Source organism: Electrona antarctica (assembly GCF_951216825.1).
Source record: "Electrona antarctica genome assembly, chromosome: 4".
Classification (NCBI taxonomy): Eukaryota; Metazoa; Chordata; class Actinopteri; order Myctophiformes; family Myctophidae; genus Electrona; species Electrona antarctica.
Genome location: NC_136809.1, coordinates 31,741,868 through 31,762,146, shown reverse-complemented (window position 1 = coordinate 31,762,146; position 20,279 = coordinate 31,741,868). Strand labels below are relative to the sequence as shown.

Here is a 20,279-nt window from a genome sequence, read left to right as displayed (position 1 = left end):
AGTGGACTCCTCATGTGCCATAGTGTCTATGCCAATGTGCTATATTTTAAATGATTTCTGCGTAAATGAAATCAGTGTCCCACCACTGTTTTGGGGTGTCCTGGCAAGTCAGCCATTGCATTCTTTTGATTTCGGTTAGGCTGTACACTGATAAGCGTAATGCTGCCCTAAACGTAACCCCAACCCTCTCCCGACCCCCAACGCACCTCGGACCAATGCTCCTTCGAACCAATGCTCCGTCGGACCATAGTATGCCTCCCGCCCTAAACATGCAAGGGTTTACCATTTTATCCTGGATTTGTATTAAATTAACAGTATCTCAATTTTGGCTTTTTTATTTTTTTCCCCACTTTGTAGCTGCATGTACTCAGGGACGAATTCTTTTCATGATCCTCATGGGGGCCCGTTCCCCCCCCCCCCCCCCCCCCCCCCCCACTTGCACTTCATAAATTATAAATCTTGTTGCTGAGGTATTATACTAAAGACAAATATATACAGCATTGAGATGAGAATTCTGGAGGAATTCATGATGAATAGATGATAAAGAGGCACATAAAGTGGCACATACTTTAACACTTGCACAAGCCTCCTCGTTGGGGTTTGACTGTCTATAAAAAAACATCATACAAGTCACACCCAGTGCCACTCGAGTCTCACATGAAGTGAACATTTTCCTGTAGTTCACCAACCGTTGGTGAACTACAGGAAAAAGCAATTATAGATACGTTGGTGACCAACGTATCTATAATTGCTTCCCTGACTTCCCCTTGAATTGTAGTTCTCCTTGCAAAAAACAAACTGGCAACTAGAAAGATTGTGTGGTTGCCTATCTCTATAGACCAATTATTTGTTTACAAACATTGGGACAGGGGTGACTGTTTCATGTAATCAATTCCCAACAGATCTCCAAACCTGTTGTTTTGGGGAGTGCTGGTTTCAGTCCATTCAACCTCCTCTTGTGAGTTGGCTAGTGAGGTGCTCCCTATAGGAGACATTTATACTTCAAAGCCCAACAGTATTGCGCACAGAGAACAGCTGATATACAAGCTCACATCGCATCACAGATGCGACTGTTGTGAGCGTAGAGGTCTGCGTGCGCGACACCATTGCGGGACGAAGCATAAATTAAACTTGATGGGCTGCAGGTGCGCGTGCAGCCGTGCACAAATAGGCTCTGGTCTGCTGCGAGTATATAAAAGGATAGAGACTGAACTGGCGCGAAGCTCCGCCCCCCAGCTATTCATGTCAGTGGAAGTTGCTCAGTGGCGTTTTGAAGCACCCGGAAGACAGCCGGAAGTAATGTCTCAGAACGTCTACTTCCGCATTTGACCACCAAATGTTGGTGGTCAAATGCGGAAGTGCAACCGAGCGCTCAATGTTAAAGCCCAGCTGCACGGGGTTTCCCGGTCATGAATCCACGGGTCCGCCTGTAGTCCCCAAGGGGGCAGGCAGGCTTTCCAACGTTGAAGCTCTCCTCCCTAGTGGTAGGAGGAGGGACTACAGGCGGACCCGTGGATTCATGACCGGGAAACCCCGTGCAGCTGGGCTTTAACATTGAGCGCTCGGTTGCACTTCCGCATTTGACCACCAAAATTTGGTGGTCAAATGCGGAAGTAGACGTTCTGAGACGGTACTTCCGGCAGTCTTCCGGGTGCTTCAAAACGCCACTGAGCAACTTCCACTGACATGAATAGCGGAGGGGGCGGAGCTTCGCGCCAGTTCAGTCTCTATTATATATATACTCTATGGTAGTCCCTCCTCCTACCACTAGGGGCCAGAGCTTCAACGTTGAATAGCCTCACTGGCCCCTTGGTCTGCTGCCGTGTTCATGAGCGCACCTCCCGTTCTTATGACAGCGACTGGAGGTGTGGTTTTGAGGACAACTGTTTTGAATTGCTATTATTGTTTAAACACAACAGAAACCAAGGATTATATATTTCAAGGGCGAGAGATCACAATAAAAATCTTAATCATTCTTCCTCCACACTGGGAGAAAAACAGCATTTGAAAGTTTGATGGGGCATTTTTTACACGTGAGTGCAGTTAGAACTTTTCCATTGCATCTTATGACACCGTCTCCACACCTTAGCGCAAAACGGTCTTAAGCTGCGCACTTCTTAAGCTCTGCGCAGCTTAAATTCCGAGTTTTTAGACAGCTGGTGGATGGAAAAAAAGCTCCACCTCCGCAGACTTTTTGCGCGGAGGAGAGCGTTTCCGGGAATCTGGCCGTCGCGCAAAAAGTCCGCGGAGGTGGAGCTTCTTTTCCATCCACCAGCTGTCTAAAAACTCAGAATTTAAGCTGCGCGCAGCCGAGAACGTGCGCAGCTCTTTCGATAGTGTGGCAGCAACTTGAGAGCTGGTGTTCTTCTGCTGCCTTTATGCGTGCGCATGCTGTTTCTTATCAGTGTGACGTCGTCTGATAAGGCGTCTATAGGAATATTGTTCAATTAGAAGAGTTGGGTGTTGAGTTTCACAGCTGTCTTAGCGTGTTGTACCAGAAATATAAGAAGTGAAGAAATAGACGAAGGAATAATACTCAAGTAAATAAACAATACACCAGGAGGCATCAGCTTTTTTCTTTTTCATACATTTCTCTTATATAGGCCTACACATTTCCTCCCCTCTCTTCACAATATAATACAAAACACAATTCAAATGCATATGTCTCTTCAAACAAATCTTTAAGCATTCTTTGACACACTCTGTACAAAAAGAAAACATTTTCAAGTTAAACCTTTGACATCCGTCATCATGTTGTCATTACTGGTTTCAATCATCAACTTAAATACACATGTTACTCTTCTTCAAATGCATATTTTCTTTTCAAATACTCACTAATAAATAGCAATACATAAATCACATAATCAGATATCACTCAAACACAAATGAAAATTTCTTTCTCTTTGGTTTCTTTTGTGTTCTTTTTCTTTTGCATATCTGGGCACCTCAAAATCACCATCATTAACAACGGGCATTTCCGTCTGTGTCTGGTGCTCTACAATGGGTGGGGTCCCACACTTCAACCTGTGCGTCTGCACTTTACCATTAGCCATACATTTCTGGTCGTTCACTGTGTTCAAATAATACAGTCTGTTGTACACATATATTTTGAACCTCGTACCATCTCTGCACTTCAGAACATTTTTACCTTTCTGGAAAATGACAGTGGCACCTCTGGTGGTTGCTGCTTGCACCGAAAACATGTCCTGTGGATATGTAGGAATGTACAATGCCTGTCTCAGGGTAGTTGTGTGACGCTGCCCCCTGCTGTCGATCAGAATCACCTTCGCATCTCCTCTGCGCTCCGCCACTCCCTGGCATCTCGTACCGTCAGCAAACTCCATATAGTGTTCTTTTGGCTGGAAACTGCCGTCGAAACTCGTGAACTTTGTGATGTCTGTGATGATGTGGGAAGTCGCTCCTGTGTCGACCATCAGACCCGTCTGTCTCACACGATGCCCTCGTTCGGCTCTCACTCGTTGAACTTCGTCGCTCACCCCGAATTAGTACTCGTGCTCGCTGCCGTTCTTCTCCATAGAGTATATAAAAGGATAGAGACTGAACTGGCGCGAAGCTCCGCCCCCCAGCTATTCATGTCAGTGGAAGTTGCTCAGTGGCGTTTTGAAGCACCCGGAAGACTGCCGGAAGTACCGTCTCAGAACGTCTACTTCCGCATTTGACCACCAAATTTTGGTGGTCAAATGCGGAAGTGCAACCGAGCGCTCAATGTTAAAGCCCAGCTGCACGGGGTTTCCCGGCCATGAATCCACGGGTCCGCCTGTAGTCCCTCCTCCTACCACTAGGGCCCAGAGCTTCAACGTTGAATAGCCTCACTGGCCCCTTGTTCTTCTCCGACACTCTCTACGCGTCATCTCGCCGCTGTTGTCTCCTCCTTCTGCAGACCGCGTACCGGTGTGTAGAACGTTGACAGTATCCGCACCACTCCTGGCGATCGCACATTTTGGCTATGTGCCCTCTCACGCCGCATCTGTAGCACACCGTACCGCCACCAACGCTCACAGTCCCTCGCCGGTCACCTGCACTTAACTGTAGCATAGACGGCTGCTGCACCTGGATCTGGGTTCTCATGACACCGTCATTTCCTGATGCTGCTGCAGCCGGCTCTTTGACTGTATAAAAGGCTCTCATGATCTGTAGTGCCTTGCGTCCATCATCCGTCACTGCTCTTGTAATGAGCGACAGGCTCTTGCTGTCCAAAAACTGGACCAACTCTCCATATGCCAAAGCATTCTTGTCCTCGTAGGGCACATCAACTTCTTCACCCTCGACGTGTGGCTCGGGATCTTTTAGGACGATATCCTTCAACCCCTGTAGTAGCAGATGTCCCAACATCCTCGTCTCCCACAGTAAATATCTCTCCGCATCTCCGTCGAAACACAATCTTGACCAACGACCACTTGAAGCAGCCCGCATGGTTCTGTTCTTCTGTTGTTAGCCTAACTCGAGACTAGCTCGGCAAAGCACGCCGACAACAAACTTTTCACCTCGTAAATAAATCTGGTTTCTCTGGGCCCATAACCTGTTGAGTTTCACAGCTGTCGTGTGTACCAGAAATATATAACTGAAGAATAATAGACGGAGGAATAATACTCAGTAAATAAATAACACACCAGGAGGCATCAGCTTAGTGTTGCTGGATCTCAGTACGACACACGTCACTGAGCAGATTTATTCACACCTGGTTATATACAGATCAGTTAACAAGCACTTCCGGTCTGGGGTTTATTACTTCACAATAAGAGTATATCAATAATAAAATATATATACAATTCAGATCATAACTTCCAACAGGTATGTCACTGTGTACTGTCCAATCAGATGATCAGAATACCGTGGGAAGAGTTCTGAACCGCTGGCCAGTCGGAGGGGAGATGGGATAGTTATTGCACGATTTAATTTTTTTTAAACGATTTCAACGTTTTCAACGATTTAAGTACTGGAGTGCAATTACAATAGTCTGCTTGCCTATAGGAAACCACACTAATCAGGGAACCACTACAGGAACCCTGACCGCCAGGCACATTGTTCCATGAAAGACGTTGATATGTTATGTCAGGGTTCCCCAATAGGCGGCCCGCTCGTGCGGACTCGGCCCCCAGCCTGGTACCCTAGTCAAAAGATGGCCCTTGAGAAAAATTAATTGGGGAACCCTGTGTTATGTGATAACAGTGTGATGGGCCCAATGAATGACCGTTCAGAGCGGAGGCAGGCAGAGGCCTCTTGAGAGGAGACACAGGGAGGCCCACCCTCCGAGCATACTGGAGGTCAATAAAGCTCTCATCGGCCCCGGAGTCGATAAGAGCTGGAAAGGTGAGTGTCTGTCCCTGCCAGGCGAGAGTGACAGGGAATCTGGCAACACTGGTGCGGGGCTGGGGTGTAGTAGTGAGACAGCTAACCCGAAAACACTGAGTAGATGAAACTACGCCCCTGGTGGCCGGGAAGTGGACACCTTGGAGAGTAGAATGGGACAGGAGCGGACACCGTGCGCTGAGCTGGCACAATACATACAGAGTCCATGTAGTCGGCGGTGCTCGTGCTCAGCCGGAGATAAGCGACCCCTGGAAGTCACTTGGATTCGGCCCAGCTGCATGGCGTCCTCCTCACATGTGAGACTGGAGGAGGCAGATGGAACGTGCTCGAGCCGCGTGTGACTGGTGGGGGCGGAGGAAGATGGCTTGACAGCAGTGTGATGCTGGGAAGCCCTCTCCCGCTTATGTGCACGGCGTCGCTCGTCAATGGAAATGGACAGAGAGATGAGTTCGGTCAGAGTGGGGGGTCTCTCTCTCTCGGCCAGGGCATCCCTCGTAGCCTCACTCAAACCCCGGATGAACGCGCTGCGGAGTGCAGGCTCGTTCCAGTCACAGCGGGTGGCGAGGATACGGAACTCAGTGGCATAATCTGCTACTGAGCTATAGCCCTGGTGAAGGGCAGAGAGAGCTGTGTCGGCATCATGCCCTGGGACGTCATGGTCAAACACAGCCTTAAACTCTAACACAAAGTCTCTGTAGATTTGCATGTATGTAGCTGAACCCTCAAGGCTTGCATAAATCCATCGGCGCTCCCTTCCGGTGGTTAAGTTAGTAATATAAGCTATGCGGGCGGGGTCAGTGGAATACATGCTGGGCTGCAGATCAAACACGTACTCACATTGCATGAGGAACTCCCTGCAGAGGGAGAAAGTACCGTCAAAGGTGGCCGGGGCGGTGAGGTAGGGCTCCCGGCTGGGAAAGGACGTGCGCTGCCTGCGCAGGGACCGTGTCAGGCGCTGGTGCCGTCTGGACAGGAGCGGCGGTGAGATGTGCGCTGAGCGCGGCGACCTGGTCAGCTAGATCCTTGACCAGCGATGTGAGTTGTTTAACCTGAGCGTGTTGTTGAGAGGCTTGGGACTGGAGATCCGAGACCCCCCGGAGCTCCTGCTGTATACTTAAAACGGCGGCGGACGCATCCGACAGCAGGCGGGAGTGGTGCTCCAAAACCTGTCCCTGAGCCTGGAGAGAGGACTGCTTTCCTTCCATGCTGGCTGGGTCAAGTAGGCCAGTTCTTACTGCTATGTCTCGAGTGTGGTGTGACCCAAAATCACAGCAAGGAGAGGCAAAGCAGAGTAAAGCCCACCCGGGCGGGTTTTTATTCACAAACACGGGGGGTGAAAGGAGTGCAGGGGTCCGTAGGCTGCTCCACAGAGCTCGGGTCCCGGAAACACTGGAGGGGAGAAGAGAAGGTCGAGTCAATGGCAGGTTCACAGAGTAGAGGAAATAGCACAGTAACGGCGTGACGTTTAACTGTCTAACACTAAAACAATGAGAGCCTAAGTCTGGCTGTCTAACATTACCAACCGTAGACTGGGGAAGAACTGGCACAGAGCTCCGGGCGGGGCTGGCTCTTGTAGCCTCAGGAGGTGATTGCAGATGTCCCTCAGGTGTGGAGCTAGGAGCTGGGGAACACCTGCGATGAGGTGTGCTGTGAAGTGCTCTGAGACCCTCTAGTGGCGCTGACTGGCACAGATCAATCACAGCACAGGGATGTGGAGTTGATGGAGAGCGAACAGTAACAAGCAGCAGGTATATAAAATCACAGTTTCAGTGGTATGGGTAAAATATGATATGAACAACATGAGCATCGGTTATAAACTCCCATATCTTCATGGTTATATAATACAACATGGCAACAGGGCTCAGCAGTCTGATGGTTGCCAGGTAAAAGCTGTCCAGAAGTCTGGTACTATGGCTTCTGATAGTGGGGTGATGAAAGCCCTTGATGATTCACTCAGCCATGACTCCACACCGTTTCAGCCAGCTGATAGGAGGAAAACTGGACTCCTACGATGTGTTGGGCTGGCTGGCCAATCCACCTTCTGTAGTGCCTTACAGTTGAGTGCAGTGCAGTTTGCATGCCAGTTACAATTATTTGTCCTTGATAAATTCTACTTTGTAACTGGCCATTATGCAGAATCATGCTAGGAAAGCAATCTCTCAGGCTTTTGTATTTAGACCAACATTTGTTGTCAGGATTTATTTAGCAAGGAAGCTGTAAGGCACACGCACGCACGCACGCACGCACGCACACACACACACACACACACACACAGCAGTCAAGTGAAGGTGCATGTATTGTATAGTGCATGGGATATACTTAAAGTAACAAGATTTATCGTGTTAATATCTTTTAAAATTGATAGGTGTACCGTGTGCTGTTATTGCATACAAATAAGGTAATGGACACAATGTTATACAGTATCTGACAATTATTCTCTCCTGTAATGTACGACAGTAATATCCTTAAGCATGTAATTCCTCAAATAAGCTGAAACTCCTTTTGGCGACAAACTTTTTTGTAAACTCTTGAAAACGATACAGAAATTCAGTGATAGATATTATTTGCATGCAATTGTGGATTGGACACAAAAAAAAGCCAAAGCGTGTTTCCGTCGTGGTCCATGTTATAATAATAACTAAGTTACTTATAAGAGCATATTTGAAGTAATATATTTATGCACACACACACACACAAATTATATTTTCCTTATACTCACACACTCACATGATTGTAATAATCACACAGGTTATCTGCAAACACACACACACACACACGCACACGCACACCACACACACACACACACACACACACACACACACACACACACACACACACACACACACACACACACACACACACACACACACACACACACACAGAATGACACTTAAAATTATATTTTCCTTATACTCACACACACATGTTTGTAATTACACACAGATTATCTTCAAACACGCACGCACGCACACACGCACGCACGCACGCACGCACGCACGCACACACACACACACACACACACACACACACACACACACACACACACACACACACACACACACACACACACACACACACACACACACACACACACTACACCTCCATCCAACCCGAAGGGAGCTAATTACAACACAGAGAGATTTAGTAACACTGGAAGACCAGATGTTTGATTTGCTCTCGTATCTGGACACAAATCAATGTAAGCGTGGGTCAAGAAGCATTGGCTGTTGGGCCATAAAGCTGACAGTGGATAATTACGGAATCCCCTCAGAGCATTAAGACCAGCCTCAAACACACCTCATCACATGCACCACAGAGATCACACACACACACACACTCCATCCATCTCCATTAACACACACACACACACACACACACACACACGCACACACACGTACGCACGCACGCACACAGACATATACAAACATAAGCTTTCTATTTCCTCCTCGTGGGAAAGTATTGATTGTGGTAACAGTCAAGCACATAAGCTAAAGCTAAAGTAAAGCTAAAGTAAATCAGAATAAGAATATATTTTATTGTCACATTACACAAATGAGAATCAATTTTTCAATGTCACATCACAGGATTACAGGTCCAAAAGTTTCGGGAGGGCAGAGGGCATATGGAAATAGCAGCAGGTATATAAAATCACAGTTTCAGTGGCATGGGTAATATAACAAATCAGGCTTCAGGCCAAACATGAGGACTCAAACAGAGTGAGGATTGTTGTCCATGTGTGACACAGAGTTAACCAGACAACCATCTCTCTCTCTCACACACAACCACACGCGCACACACACACACACACACACACACACACACACACACACACACACACACACACACACACACACACACACACACACACACACACACACACACACTTGCTTGTCTTGTTTGTTGTGACTGCACAATATACTTGAGATGACTTGACCACGCACGCACGCACACACTCACTATCTCTCTCTCTCTCATATACTCAATCAAACATTGATCAGCATTTCAGCCATCAACAAGACTAATGTTTGTGTCATTAACAAGACTAATACATTTACAATGAAAAACACACACATATTTCCATTTCTTCCTGAGGCATATATGAGACGCTATAACTCACCCTCTGACTGCACTGCACAACTGATGGTCTGTGGTATGAAGAAAAGTGTACTGAATGTGCAAGCTTGTGTGTCAAGGAAGGTGGCAGACAGCTTGAGGTGTACATTTCTAAAGTTACAATTTAATGACTTTAAAGCAGGAACGGCTCCAGGGGGGCAAGCCCAAGCTCCAAACAAGCCCTGACTGACTTCTATGTAAACCAAGATTCATTATAACCGGACTCCGCCAGATGGGGCAGCAGAGTGTACACTGGGTTCCCCCCTCCTGCTCCAATCTGGGAACTCTCAGGCAGACTTGATGCTCCGGCCACAAAACGGCCTGGTCAATCAGCAGCAGCTAGAGGCGGGATCAAGGCATACACAGTGCCGCCTCTCTGCTGCCCCATCTGGCGGAGTCAGGTTAGATTCATTAGGCCCTGCTCTAAATAGCCAGCTCCCCCAGTCACAATTATCTGGAGATGTCGCTGCTTTTAAGACCTTTTTTAATACCAATAGTTATACAATACAATTAGTGTGAGGCGTGGGGAGCTTTTACTTAGTCTATTTTCACACTATTCATCTGGAACCGAGTCAAACAAAATGTAATGCCTCAACTCCTATTACATGCTGGCTGCTGGAGCGTGGTCGCGTGCACGCATCCTTCTGGGTGACGGCAGACTGCTGGGCGAGCGCTGGCGCTTTGGCATGGGGAGTCAGATCAACATATAGAATTAATTCTGTACTGGGAATATATGGAGCGTGTCTTGAGTGTAGGGTTTGGGGTGTAGGGGTGGAGGGTTTGATGAGGTCAGACATATGGAATGTCAGAACAGGTCAGCTCCATATATGGAGATCTAAGAGTGGCAGCGGGGGCAGTGTCTTGAGTGTACAGGGTTTGATGAGGGTCCAGGTAGGACCGGGCCTTCATTTTCGGGCCTGTTGAGAACTCAATAGTTTTCGCCGGCTGCCGGGCATTAACTTTGGGGCAGGCCCGTCTAGAGTTTGAATGGACAGGTATCAGTCAAAAGAGAGACATCAAAGGGGAAGGATGGATGGGGAAGGATCAACATATGGAATGTCAGGTCAGCTCCATATATGGAGATCTAAGGGTTTGAGGTTTGAGGTCAAATGTAGAGTTGCTGGCCAATATTGATCTCCATCCCTGATGATGTCACATGATGTCACTGATGTCACGTGATTTCACAAGGCATACCCAGGTGTGGGGTGACGGGCTGACAGGAAATGCACGTTTTCATTCTTTAATTGCGACCTGCGGTCACAATTAAAGATAAAAACACCTAATCCATCATCACAATAGGACATACTAGGCCTGACTGATACCCTTTGGAGCAAAGCACAGGGATACATGCCAGAAATGTGTACAGGCATGCCATTCAGCTACAATACCAAAAAAGGCTATACTTTTTGAGTTTTTCTTCCAGTTTGGGGAATAGTAACTTCATCATGAGAGGCACGGGCTCTACCTGCATAATTTATTGTTATGTTCTCAGGTTCCTGGGTGCACTCGTTTGTGTGTGTGATTATTTGAGCATGTGTACGTTGACGTTGATGTGCCTAAGCAGAGCAAAAAGGACAAACGACGCTGTTTGTGACAGTGTCTGATGTGTCTCAAAGCCTGGGGCTCAAGGCGTAGGAGTTCTTTTCTCTTCTTCTTCTTTCTGGACCTGTTCCTCGACGCACTCTCAAGTGTGTGTGTGTGTGTGTGTGCGCTTGTGTGTGTGTGTGTGTGTGTGTGTGTGTGTGTGTGTGTGTGCGTGCGTGCGTGCGTGCGTGCGTGCGTGCGTGCGTGCGTGCGTGCGTGCGTGCGTGCGTGCGTGCGTGCGTGCGTGCGTGCGTGCGTGCGTGCGTGCCCATTCACAACAGCCTCTGAATATGTGTACACTTTCAGAGGAATTCACATTCTATAACCTTCATCATTCTTTTTAACATTTATGCAAATTAAATGAGCCTTTTATTCAGAGCATGATGGCCTTGGTTGAAAGCACGTTAATGTTTATAATGCTATTTTTCATATTTATTCATATTTCATCAGTTATTATTTTACCTGGATGAACCCTACTGGTCACCTCATGGCCTAGTGCCACCTTGCCAATTAAAGGAGCTTTCACTTGCACACAATTATCTCAAAATCTAATGGGCAAATTTGCATGAAACTTCCTGAGTGCATTCATGTTTCCAGGAAGATTAACTCTAACGCCCATGACCTATCCTCAACCACCCCCCTCAAGATATCAACCTTTTACACAAGATCACATCATTTAACTTCAGGATGAATCCTACAGGTTGTCATCCTTCGGCCGATTTCCAGTTCAGTGCAACAATCAATACAGACTCTCAGTCTGCTATGGCACTATTTTAGGAAAACAGGCGAGCCACCATGAAGCATTTTATTAAATATGTATAACGCGGTTGAAGACATTCTCCTACATTTTATAAAGGTATCAATTGAATGAATTAAAATTAAGGATGTGTAATTCATAAATCAGATACGTTTAAACTCTCTGACACAAAGATTAGTCAAGTGGCTGAAAATATGCAGCAACAAAATAATAACTGTACATTCCAGCCACATATAACAAACTAATAAATGTATGCATTAGACACACTTCAGCAGATAAGAACTCCATTTATAGAGATATATAATTAGAGTAGCTCCATTTATGGAAATAAGCCACAGTATCTTGAAGTGCTCTATAAACTTTATTTTCCCAATATACTCAAATGGATGCTGGCATGTCTCACACACACACGCGCGAGCACACACGCACGCACGTGCGCGCGCGCGCGCACACACACACACACACACACACACACACACACACACACACACACACACACACACACACACACACACAGAGCATGGAATTGACAGTGACGTTATGTGGCAAATTACACTAGCCTAGGTATGGTACTCATTTCATGGTTACATACAAAGTGCATGCATGTATTGAATACAGATAAACCTATATAGGTGAGAGTCTCCAAGAAGCCGCAGCTGTACATTACTCAGATGAGATATGGGACCATTTTGTATTCATCCCATGCCTATACACAAACAAACCAGCCAAGTTTCTGACACTCCGAATCCAAGTGTCAAGCCATATTTTTACCTTTTATTCTTAAATGTATTTCGAAGGATAAATATAAATATAAATGTTCAATCTGCCACATATAAGGACGTGAGTAGATTTTGAATTAGGCTTTTGGATATGGGTACAACTAGAACTGCACTCTGTCAAGTGCCTACTTGCTTGTTGCACACAAGTAGGCCATAAATGGCCTACTAGTGCGCAAGCAGAGCGCGCAAGTACTGTCGACCGCTATTGAAGGAAATGCCTCTATGTATATGTATATGTAATTTGAAAGTTGATTAGCGGTATACTGTGGTTACTTTGCGTATGCCCCGTTTGATGCATATGTATCGTAGCAGCATATGACATCAGGGTATAACTGGTATAACTAGCTCTCTCTCAATGATGACGTAATAAAGATGTGGATTAAAGGACCCAATGCCAGGGTGTAATTGGTTTTCGATGGTGAAGTAATGACGATATGTTTTAGTGTCGGGAGGATTAAAGGTAATGCCCCTATGTATACATGTATGTAATCTGACACCACTGCCATATCAAGCACAAGTAGTCATTACGTCATAAGCTGGCACGGCGCATACGCATCAAATGGCGACAGACGAGAACTATTACTTGCTCGCTCTGCTTGCGCAAGTAATTAGTAGGGGTGTGCTGAAATATCGATATGGCGATATATATCGATACGTCCTCCCACGATAAATAATCGATATTGATTATTAAAATATCGATATCGGGAAGAAAACAAATTATTATTTTTATTTTTTAGAAATTTGAAATGTTGTTCATAATGAAGTGATGAACAACATGTTTAGAAAAGGAGGAAATGACAGCTAAAATAAAGCAAATCCCACTCAGATTCCACAGCAAGTACTGAATTACTGGATGGTGATTTGTCCAAAGTCTCCAAACAGCTTTGTGGGAATACAAAATGCTGCATTTTTTCAGTTCCAAGTATTTTGTAGTTGCAGATATCGTGATATATCGTTGATGAAATTTCATACAATATATCGATATATCGCAAATATCGCAATATATCGAATATCGTGATATTATCGTTATCGAGGGCCTAATATCGCGATATATATCGTATCGTGAGGAACCCATATCGTCCCACCCCTAGTAATTAGTGGTACAATTAGGCTATACATTATATAATGATGCTAAAAGATAACCCTGTCTGTCTGTCTGTCTGTCTGTCTGTCTGTCTGTCTGTCTGTCTGCCTGCCTGCCTGCCTGTGGCCTTGTTTCCATTGTGGTCGTAGTGTATATGTATTCAATTTATCAAGACATTTAAAGACATATAAGTACATGCTACACAGGCTATTGCCCCACATATTACGAAAGTAGGTTTACATACAATTTAATACAGTGGTCTTGAGTTTGGTCTGACATTCCCTTTTACTCTGGTCTTGACACAAGCTGTGCCAATTTCAGCCCTGCTACACTACATTACATTTCTGACCTTATCTGCAAGTGTTACCAAGATGGGTGAAACAAATTCTGGGTGGATTGCCTGGCAAGTCCACCCTGTCTTGTTACACGTAACATTACACGTAACATTACAGATAATAACATTTTCTCTCAAACTAGATTTGCGTGGTCATTGGAAGAAACGGGCACTAGATGTGCATACAGTAGGTACAAGGCTATGGGTTAAGCCAGAACCCCCCCCCCCCCCCCCCCCCCCCACACACACACACACACACACCCACATACTGTAGTGTATGTAGTTAAATACTATAGACGCCACATGGAATGTGATGGAAGCTCCTAATAAGGCTGTGGGTATAACGCTCACGTGAGTATGTGACAGAAGACAAGAACCAGTGCACTCACTTCATCTACACTGATGAATGTCTCCACAGCAACTGAACTCTTATTTCACCACAGCAACTGAACTCTTATGTCAGGAAGATCACACGCTGACCTTGTCATGCCATTCATTCTGTACCTGGCAGTACATTTCACTGCAATGCAACAAGGACCTAACCTGACTCCGCCAGATGGGGCAGCAGAGAGTACACTGGGAGGGGGGAACCCAGTGTACTCTCTGCTGCCCCATCTGGCGGAGTCAGGTTAACAAGGACCAGCAGAATGCTGAAACATTAAGAACACCTACTGTGCATTGGTTTGCATGTTTGCGTGTCACAAACAAAATAATGGCTAATGGCTGTTTCACACATTTCACACAACATGAAATCAAGTCTGACATGTTTCTTTTTTTTCATTAGTAATTTATTTCCAAAATAATTAGTTCATGAAATAAAATTGAACAGCCTTTCACAATAAGTCTCTCCAGCTCGTCTGTTTTGTATTTATTTGCGTAAGCAGAGTGATTTCTTATGGCTGATACAGTAAGAATGACTTCATTCAAGTAATGAGCTTTAGCCATGCACGCACGCACGCACACACACACACACACAACACCTGTTGCCATCTCATTCACACTGGTTACACTAGCTCAACCATTCTTGACAACTGCTCATCATGTCCTCTTTTCTTTTTGTTAATTTCTTTCAGCATAAGAGACAGGCTGCCTCAAGCTTAATGTATGCTCTGTGTCAGTGACGAAAATAGCCGATCTGCAAGCTCACAACGCATTGTGATGTTGCAGATCTGCTATTTTCGGCGTGTGACACTGTCAAAGATGTGAGCAAGCCGGTATAGACATCTATTCTTTTGGCTTCTATAAACTCTTCACTGTATAGAGCTTCATTCGCACTGTACCATACTGCCCCCTGGGGGACACAAACAATAAGGCAGAATTACATGATTCTCAAGGTCCAATCTTTCATTCTAAAGGATAACTAATGACTAGTCTCAAAACATCGGTAGGATCCTCCCCATTGGAATCATGCATCTGTCTTGGTGTTGAGAAGCAGGTGCGTAGCTTTGAATATGTACCTACTATATTGTGTACTGTATACTGTGTACACAGCATTATGTTCTAGTCTAGAGTGGTACATGTGTCTGCATACTGGCATGAGTCCAGGGTTATAATAAAGTGCCTTGTAAAACAGCAGCATCCTGAGTGGAGTACAAGGAGATTTTGGCTGAAGGAGATGTTAACATTAGGCTACAGATTGAGATGCTTCATAAAAGGCAACAGAGATCATATCCAAGAACACCAGGGCTTAAAATTGTCGTATATAGTTTCAAAATACACAAAAACTGGCTTAAACATACAAACATACTTGCTTACAGTAGGCAATGATTGTTTGTTGTTTTATGTAGAAATATATTTTAACAACATGTTTTGCATATTTTGAAACATATAAGACATTTATATCAGTACTCAGTAGGCTATGAGCAAAGCCACTTCTGATATTTCAGCATTCTTTTTTAAAAGCTGCAAAATTGAGATAAGAGTACTGTACATATCACATCAATAAGGCTATAGCCCTGCCTGCAGCTGGGCTGGGTTCCAATCTGACCCGACGCTTTTTACTGTCATGTCATTCCTTCTTTCTCTCCCATCTTTAATGTCTCCATCTCACTGTCACTATCAGAAATAAAGCAACTGAAAAATAATCTTTAACAATAATGTTGCAGAATTATCTCCCAGCCTTTCTCAAAACATCAAAACAATGGGAAAATAAGTCAACGCAATGTCGAAAGTTTTACAGAAACTTTCAGAAAGAAGTTATATTATGTAAGGTGAGTTAGTAGAGTTAGTAGTCTGTTTGCAATGCTAAAATAACAGCATAGTGGACGCAAACAAGTGAAGAATTGGCAATATTGGGCCATGGGCCATGTTAATAATCAAGTGTTATGTACGAGTGTTATGTATCAACATAAGTGTTAATCTAACGGTTCAGAGTAGTGCAGTGAGACGCATAGGGTCTATCCTAGTGTCTGAGATTTGTGCCGTTTTCAGCAGGCACAGTTGGCACTTAAATGTAGGGTTATTACAGGGCAAGTGGAAAAGGTTCATGGAGGTCTGGCTCTTGGCACAAGTAAATCTGGAAGGAACAAAGCAATGTACTCTGAAATGAGTAAATCGGTAGTGGAACTAATAACTTACAATGAACTATACATCAGACTCCTGTGTATGGAAGTGGCAGTATTGGTGATGGTGGCAGACAGTAGTTTGGATCCTTACATTACATGCTCAGTATGCAACTGTTAGGTACCCTTTGTTACTGTAGCTCTACACTAAAGCATGAACACTGTCCTGGCTTACTATAAGGGAGTGCGTAAACATGTCCCCAAGCACTCTCTCCAAGAACAACATCCTGTAGATTATCAACTTAATAACAGCTCAAATCTAATTTTGAATTAGCAGTAAGTATCAGAGAAACAGTAGTTGAATGAAATCAAAGAGATGCTGAGGATGATGCTCCTTAACTCTTAACGTAACACTTAATCTTAAGATTTAAAGGTACCATGAACATTACAGGTATCACAGAAAAAATATATACAGATGTCCCTTCCTTGCATTTTAACACAGGCAGGTCATTCCAGTGAACATATCAATTTAAATAATCTCTATAAATCCACTCCTTGGTCTCTTGGTGATGATGATGGAACTAATACATGAGACTTTGGCCTTCATTTTAAGGGGGCTTTCTCTGGCAATTCCAGTTGTAAGGCTCACAAGCATTCTGGTGTTCACCCTTACCAGAGTATTGGGCCACTGCAAGTCACCATGAGTATTTGGCTTCCAGTTTCCACATAAGAACTGACAAGATGCAGAGGGAGAGAAAGAAAAATGGAAATCTACACAACCCCATGAAGCTTCACTTAATTTCCATTCTTCTGCACTTCTTCAAATCCTTGTGATTGGCCAGAACAGAGCAAGGACCAGAGATTTGGAATGGGCAGTGACAGCCTGTGACACATTGGTTGACCTTGCAGGGGGTGCAGGGGCTTGGAAGGTCAGAGGTCATCCGCAGCATGCTCAGGAGATGATGATGATGCCAAAGTAGTTCTTGAGCTGCTCCAGGAACATGAAGGTGAGCACTGTGTGAGGAACCAACCGGATCCCAGCCGGGACAAGACCCTGCAGCAGCATTAGACAGATGATTATAGTGTGAAGACATGATGAGGAGTCTTGGACTTTAAACACCTTTAACCAATGATTCAAAGATTAAACAGGGCAGGGTCTTATCTTATTCTGTACTTATTTATCTGTAATTCCAGAGTAAAGCTTTTAGTGAAATCTAGGGCAAGAAAAGACCATTGTATAGAACGTTGCAGTCCCGCCCCCTTTCATGACGACGACAGGCCCAGGAAATAATTCCCCATGCATTTTTCCCATAGACATTTCAAAAAGTATTTATTTAAAGATCTGTAAGCCTCGAACAAAGCCAACTCGGATCGTGACAAATCATGACAACACACACAATATTTTGCTATAAAAATAAAAAGCTTTGTTTGAGGCTTACAGATCTTTTAATAAATACTTTTTGAAATGTCTATGGGAAAAATGCATGGGGAATTATTTCCTGGACCTGTCATCGTCATGAAAGGGGCGGGACTGCGACGCTCTATTGTCAGTGAGTACTCAATACTCAAATAATGTGCTTTCCTATGATATGGAACGTTTCATCCAAAGACAAACTATACACCCGATAGACAGAGATGTGCATGTGATGGGCTCAAACCTTGTAGAACGCCATGGGACCCAGTTTAGCAGTGTCTCGCACGCAATGCATCACCCCCTGGTAGACACAAACACACATACACACACTTAAAACTGACATTAGAATAGACGAGAGGTTGGAGGAGAAATGCAGAGAGAAAGTAAATGAGGAGTAATATGGAATGAGGCCCTCACCGAGTACTCTCCTTTAGAGTTCATGAGCCTCGTCTTCATCACATCCAGAGGTTGACACAGGAATGTAGCACAGCCTCCCTGCAAATCAAACGTTTATAAGTGGCCGTGTGTATATCAAAGGTGTGAAAGTAAACCAGAGAGAGAGAGAGAAAAAGAGAGATCATGGAACTGTAAACATGAAATACCTTATGATATTATAAATCCAATATTGGTACAATGCTAATGGGGCGGACTGATACTCACAGCAATGAAGCTAGAGAGGAAATGTGTGAGCATGTTGTCTCCCATCAGGCCTGTTCCCACCACCAGCTGCTTGGCCTGGTCATAACATGCCAGCTAGATGGAACAGGATTAACATTAATGTTAAAAGAGCATTAACTATTATGCAATGATTATGTTCTGACTGTATTTAAGCAGGACAAGGGACACAGGACATAGATTCAGGCTATAGTGGTGCAACCACTCCCCCTCATTTTTGGTGCTCGCCGACAAAACTCCCGATCTGACGCAAGATCGGGCTTTGATCGCAGAGGTTTTTCGCCGACGCCTCCCAGACCGTTTCTGAATATCAAGAAGGTTTGATATTTGTCTCTGTCACCGACTGGACATCGTACAGTATGACATGGGTTGCGACCGCGTCCCGAGAAGTCCTGTATTGCAGCCAATGAGAGCACTCACTGACACTGTCTGTCTGTCTGTCTGTCTGTCTGTCTGTCGGTCGTCGACTGTATCGATAGATGATCAGATGATAATAATATATATAACCTTTATTCTTGGGTAAATAGCGGTGTCGTACAATGGTAGCTATATTAGCCCAATGTTGCTGTTAAACTGTCACTTGAATAATGTTGATAAAACCGCATCAGAGCAAACTTTTGGACCTCGTGCGCGCACTCTCTCTCTCTCTGTGTGTGTGTGTGTGTGTGTGTGTGTGTGTGTGTGTGTGTGTGTGTGTGTGTGTGTGTGTGTGTGTGTGTGTGTGTACGCACGGAGAGAGACGGAGAGTTATATTTAACGTCCTGTCTCGCTGCAGCCCACATAGGCTACACGCTATCACAAACATTTCTCCCTGTGTAGCCTGGCTATCCTGTGTGTGTGGCGTGCACACAGAGAGAGAGAGAGAGAGAGAGAGGGGCATCCTGTGTCGGTCTCGCGGTTGTATCACGGCATATCCTGCACGACGTGCGTGAGATGTCAAAATAAATTGGAATAAAAAACAAATGATGTAGCCTATATCGGGACTGGATCGCATCTTGGTGAACTCTTGCAGTGTGTTATCCCTAGTCGGCGACCAATCGTTCAGTGTGAAAGCCACACAGATATAATGACAGCCGATTTCAAAAAAAGACTCCTGTAGTGTGAAATACATGACGATCTGATGACTCGCTGACAACTTTAAAACTCCTACAGTGTGTAGGGACCATTACGGAGCTATGTGTGTGGCTGGCTGGGTGTCTGGGTATGAGCACGAAAACAGCATGGTTGTTTTTCACCACCTATGCGCAACCTAACGCACACACAAACACACACGCACGTATTAACTTTATATATATTTATATATAACCTGTGGAGCGATCGGTTTTGATATCAATAAATCTCCGTCCTGAGTGCTGTGCGCTACTATTTGATAGGACGGAGAACTCAGTTTATGCCGCTCAGGGTGTTAATTGATGTAATCAATTCTTGTTTATTAACTTTTGTGACAAGACCATGTAGCAGCATGAGAAATTTCATTTTGAGCAATAATCATTTATTTGTATTGGGCACCCTTTAAAGGGACTTTGAGCTGCAGACTACATACTGTAGCTCACCTGTCCCACGGTGACCAGTGCTCCTCTGCTGGAGGCCATGGTAGCTCCAGAGAACAGTTTTTTCACACCCTCTACAGGACAAGGAAAGGTCAGGCTTTTATCAGGCGATCGGAAGATTAAAAAGATTAATTTATTCAAGGGTAAATAGCATAGA

The 20,279-nt window shown here is 44.9% G+C and overlaps 1 protein-coding gene across 1 annotated transcript in view; it reads right to left on the bottom strand.

Moving 5' to 3' along the window:
* Positions 1–14,736: 14,736 nt before the first annotated feature.
* slc25a10b (solute carrier family 25 member 10b) overlaps positions 14,737–20,279 on the bottom strand; it is a 13,932-nt gene continuing 8,389 nt past the window's right edge. The window contains exons 7-11 of the mRNA XM_079500233.1: positions 20,126–20,196; positions 18,558–18,650; positions 18,315–18,392; positions 18,142–18,198; positions 14,737–17,537 (exon numbers count right to left, since the gene is read on the bottom strand). Coding sequence (XP_079356359.1) covers positions 17,436–17,537; positions 18,142–18,198; positions 18,315–18,392; positions 18,558–18,650; positions 20,126–20,196 — 401 coding nt within the window. The 3' untranslated portion in view covers positions 14,737–17,435. The remainder of the gene's footprint in view (positions 17,538–18,141; positions 18,199–18,314; positions 18,393–18,557; positions 18,651–20,125; positions 20,197–20,279) is intronic.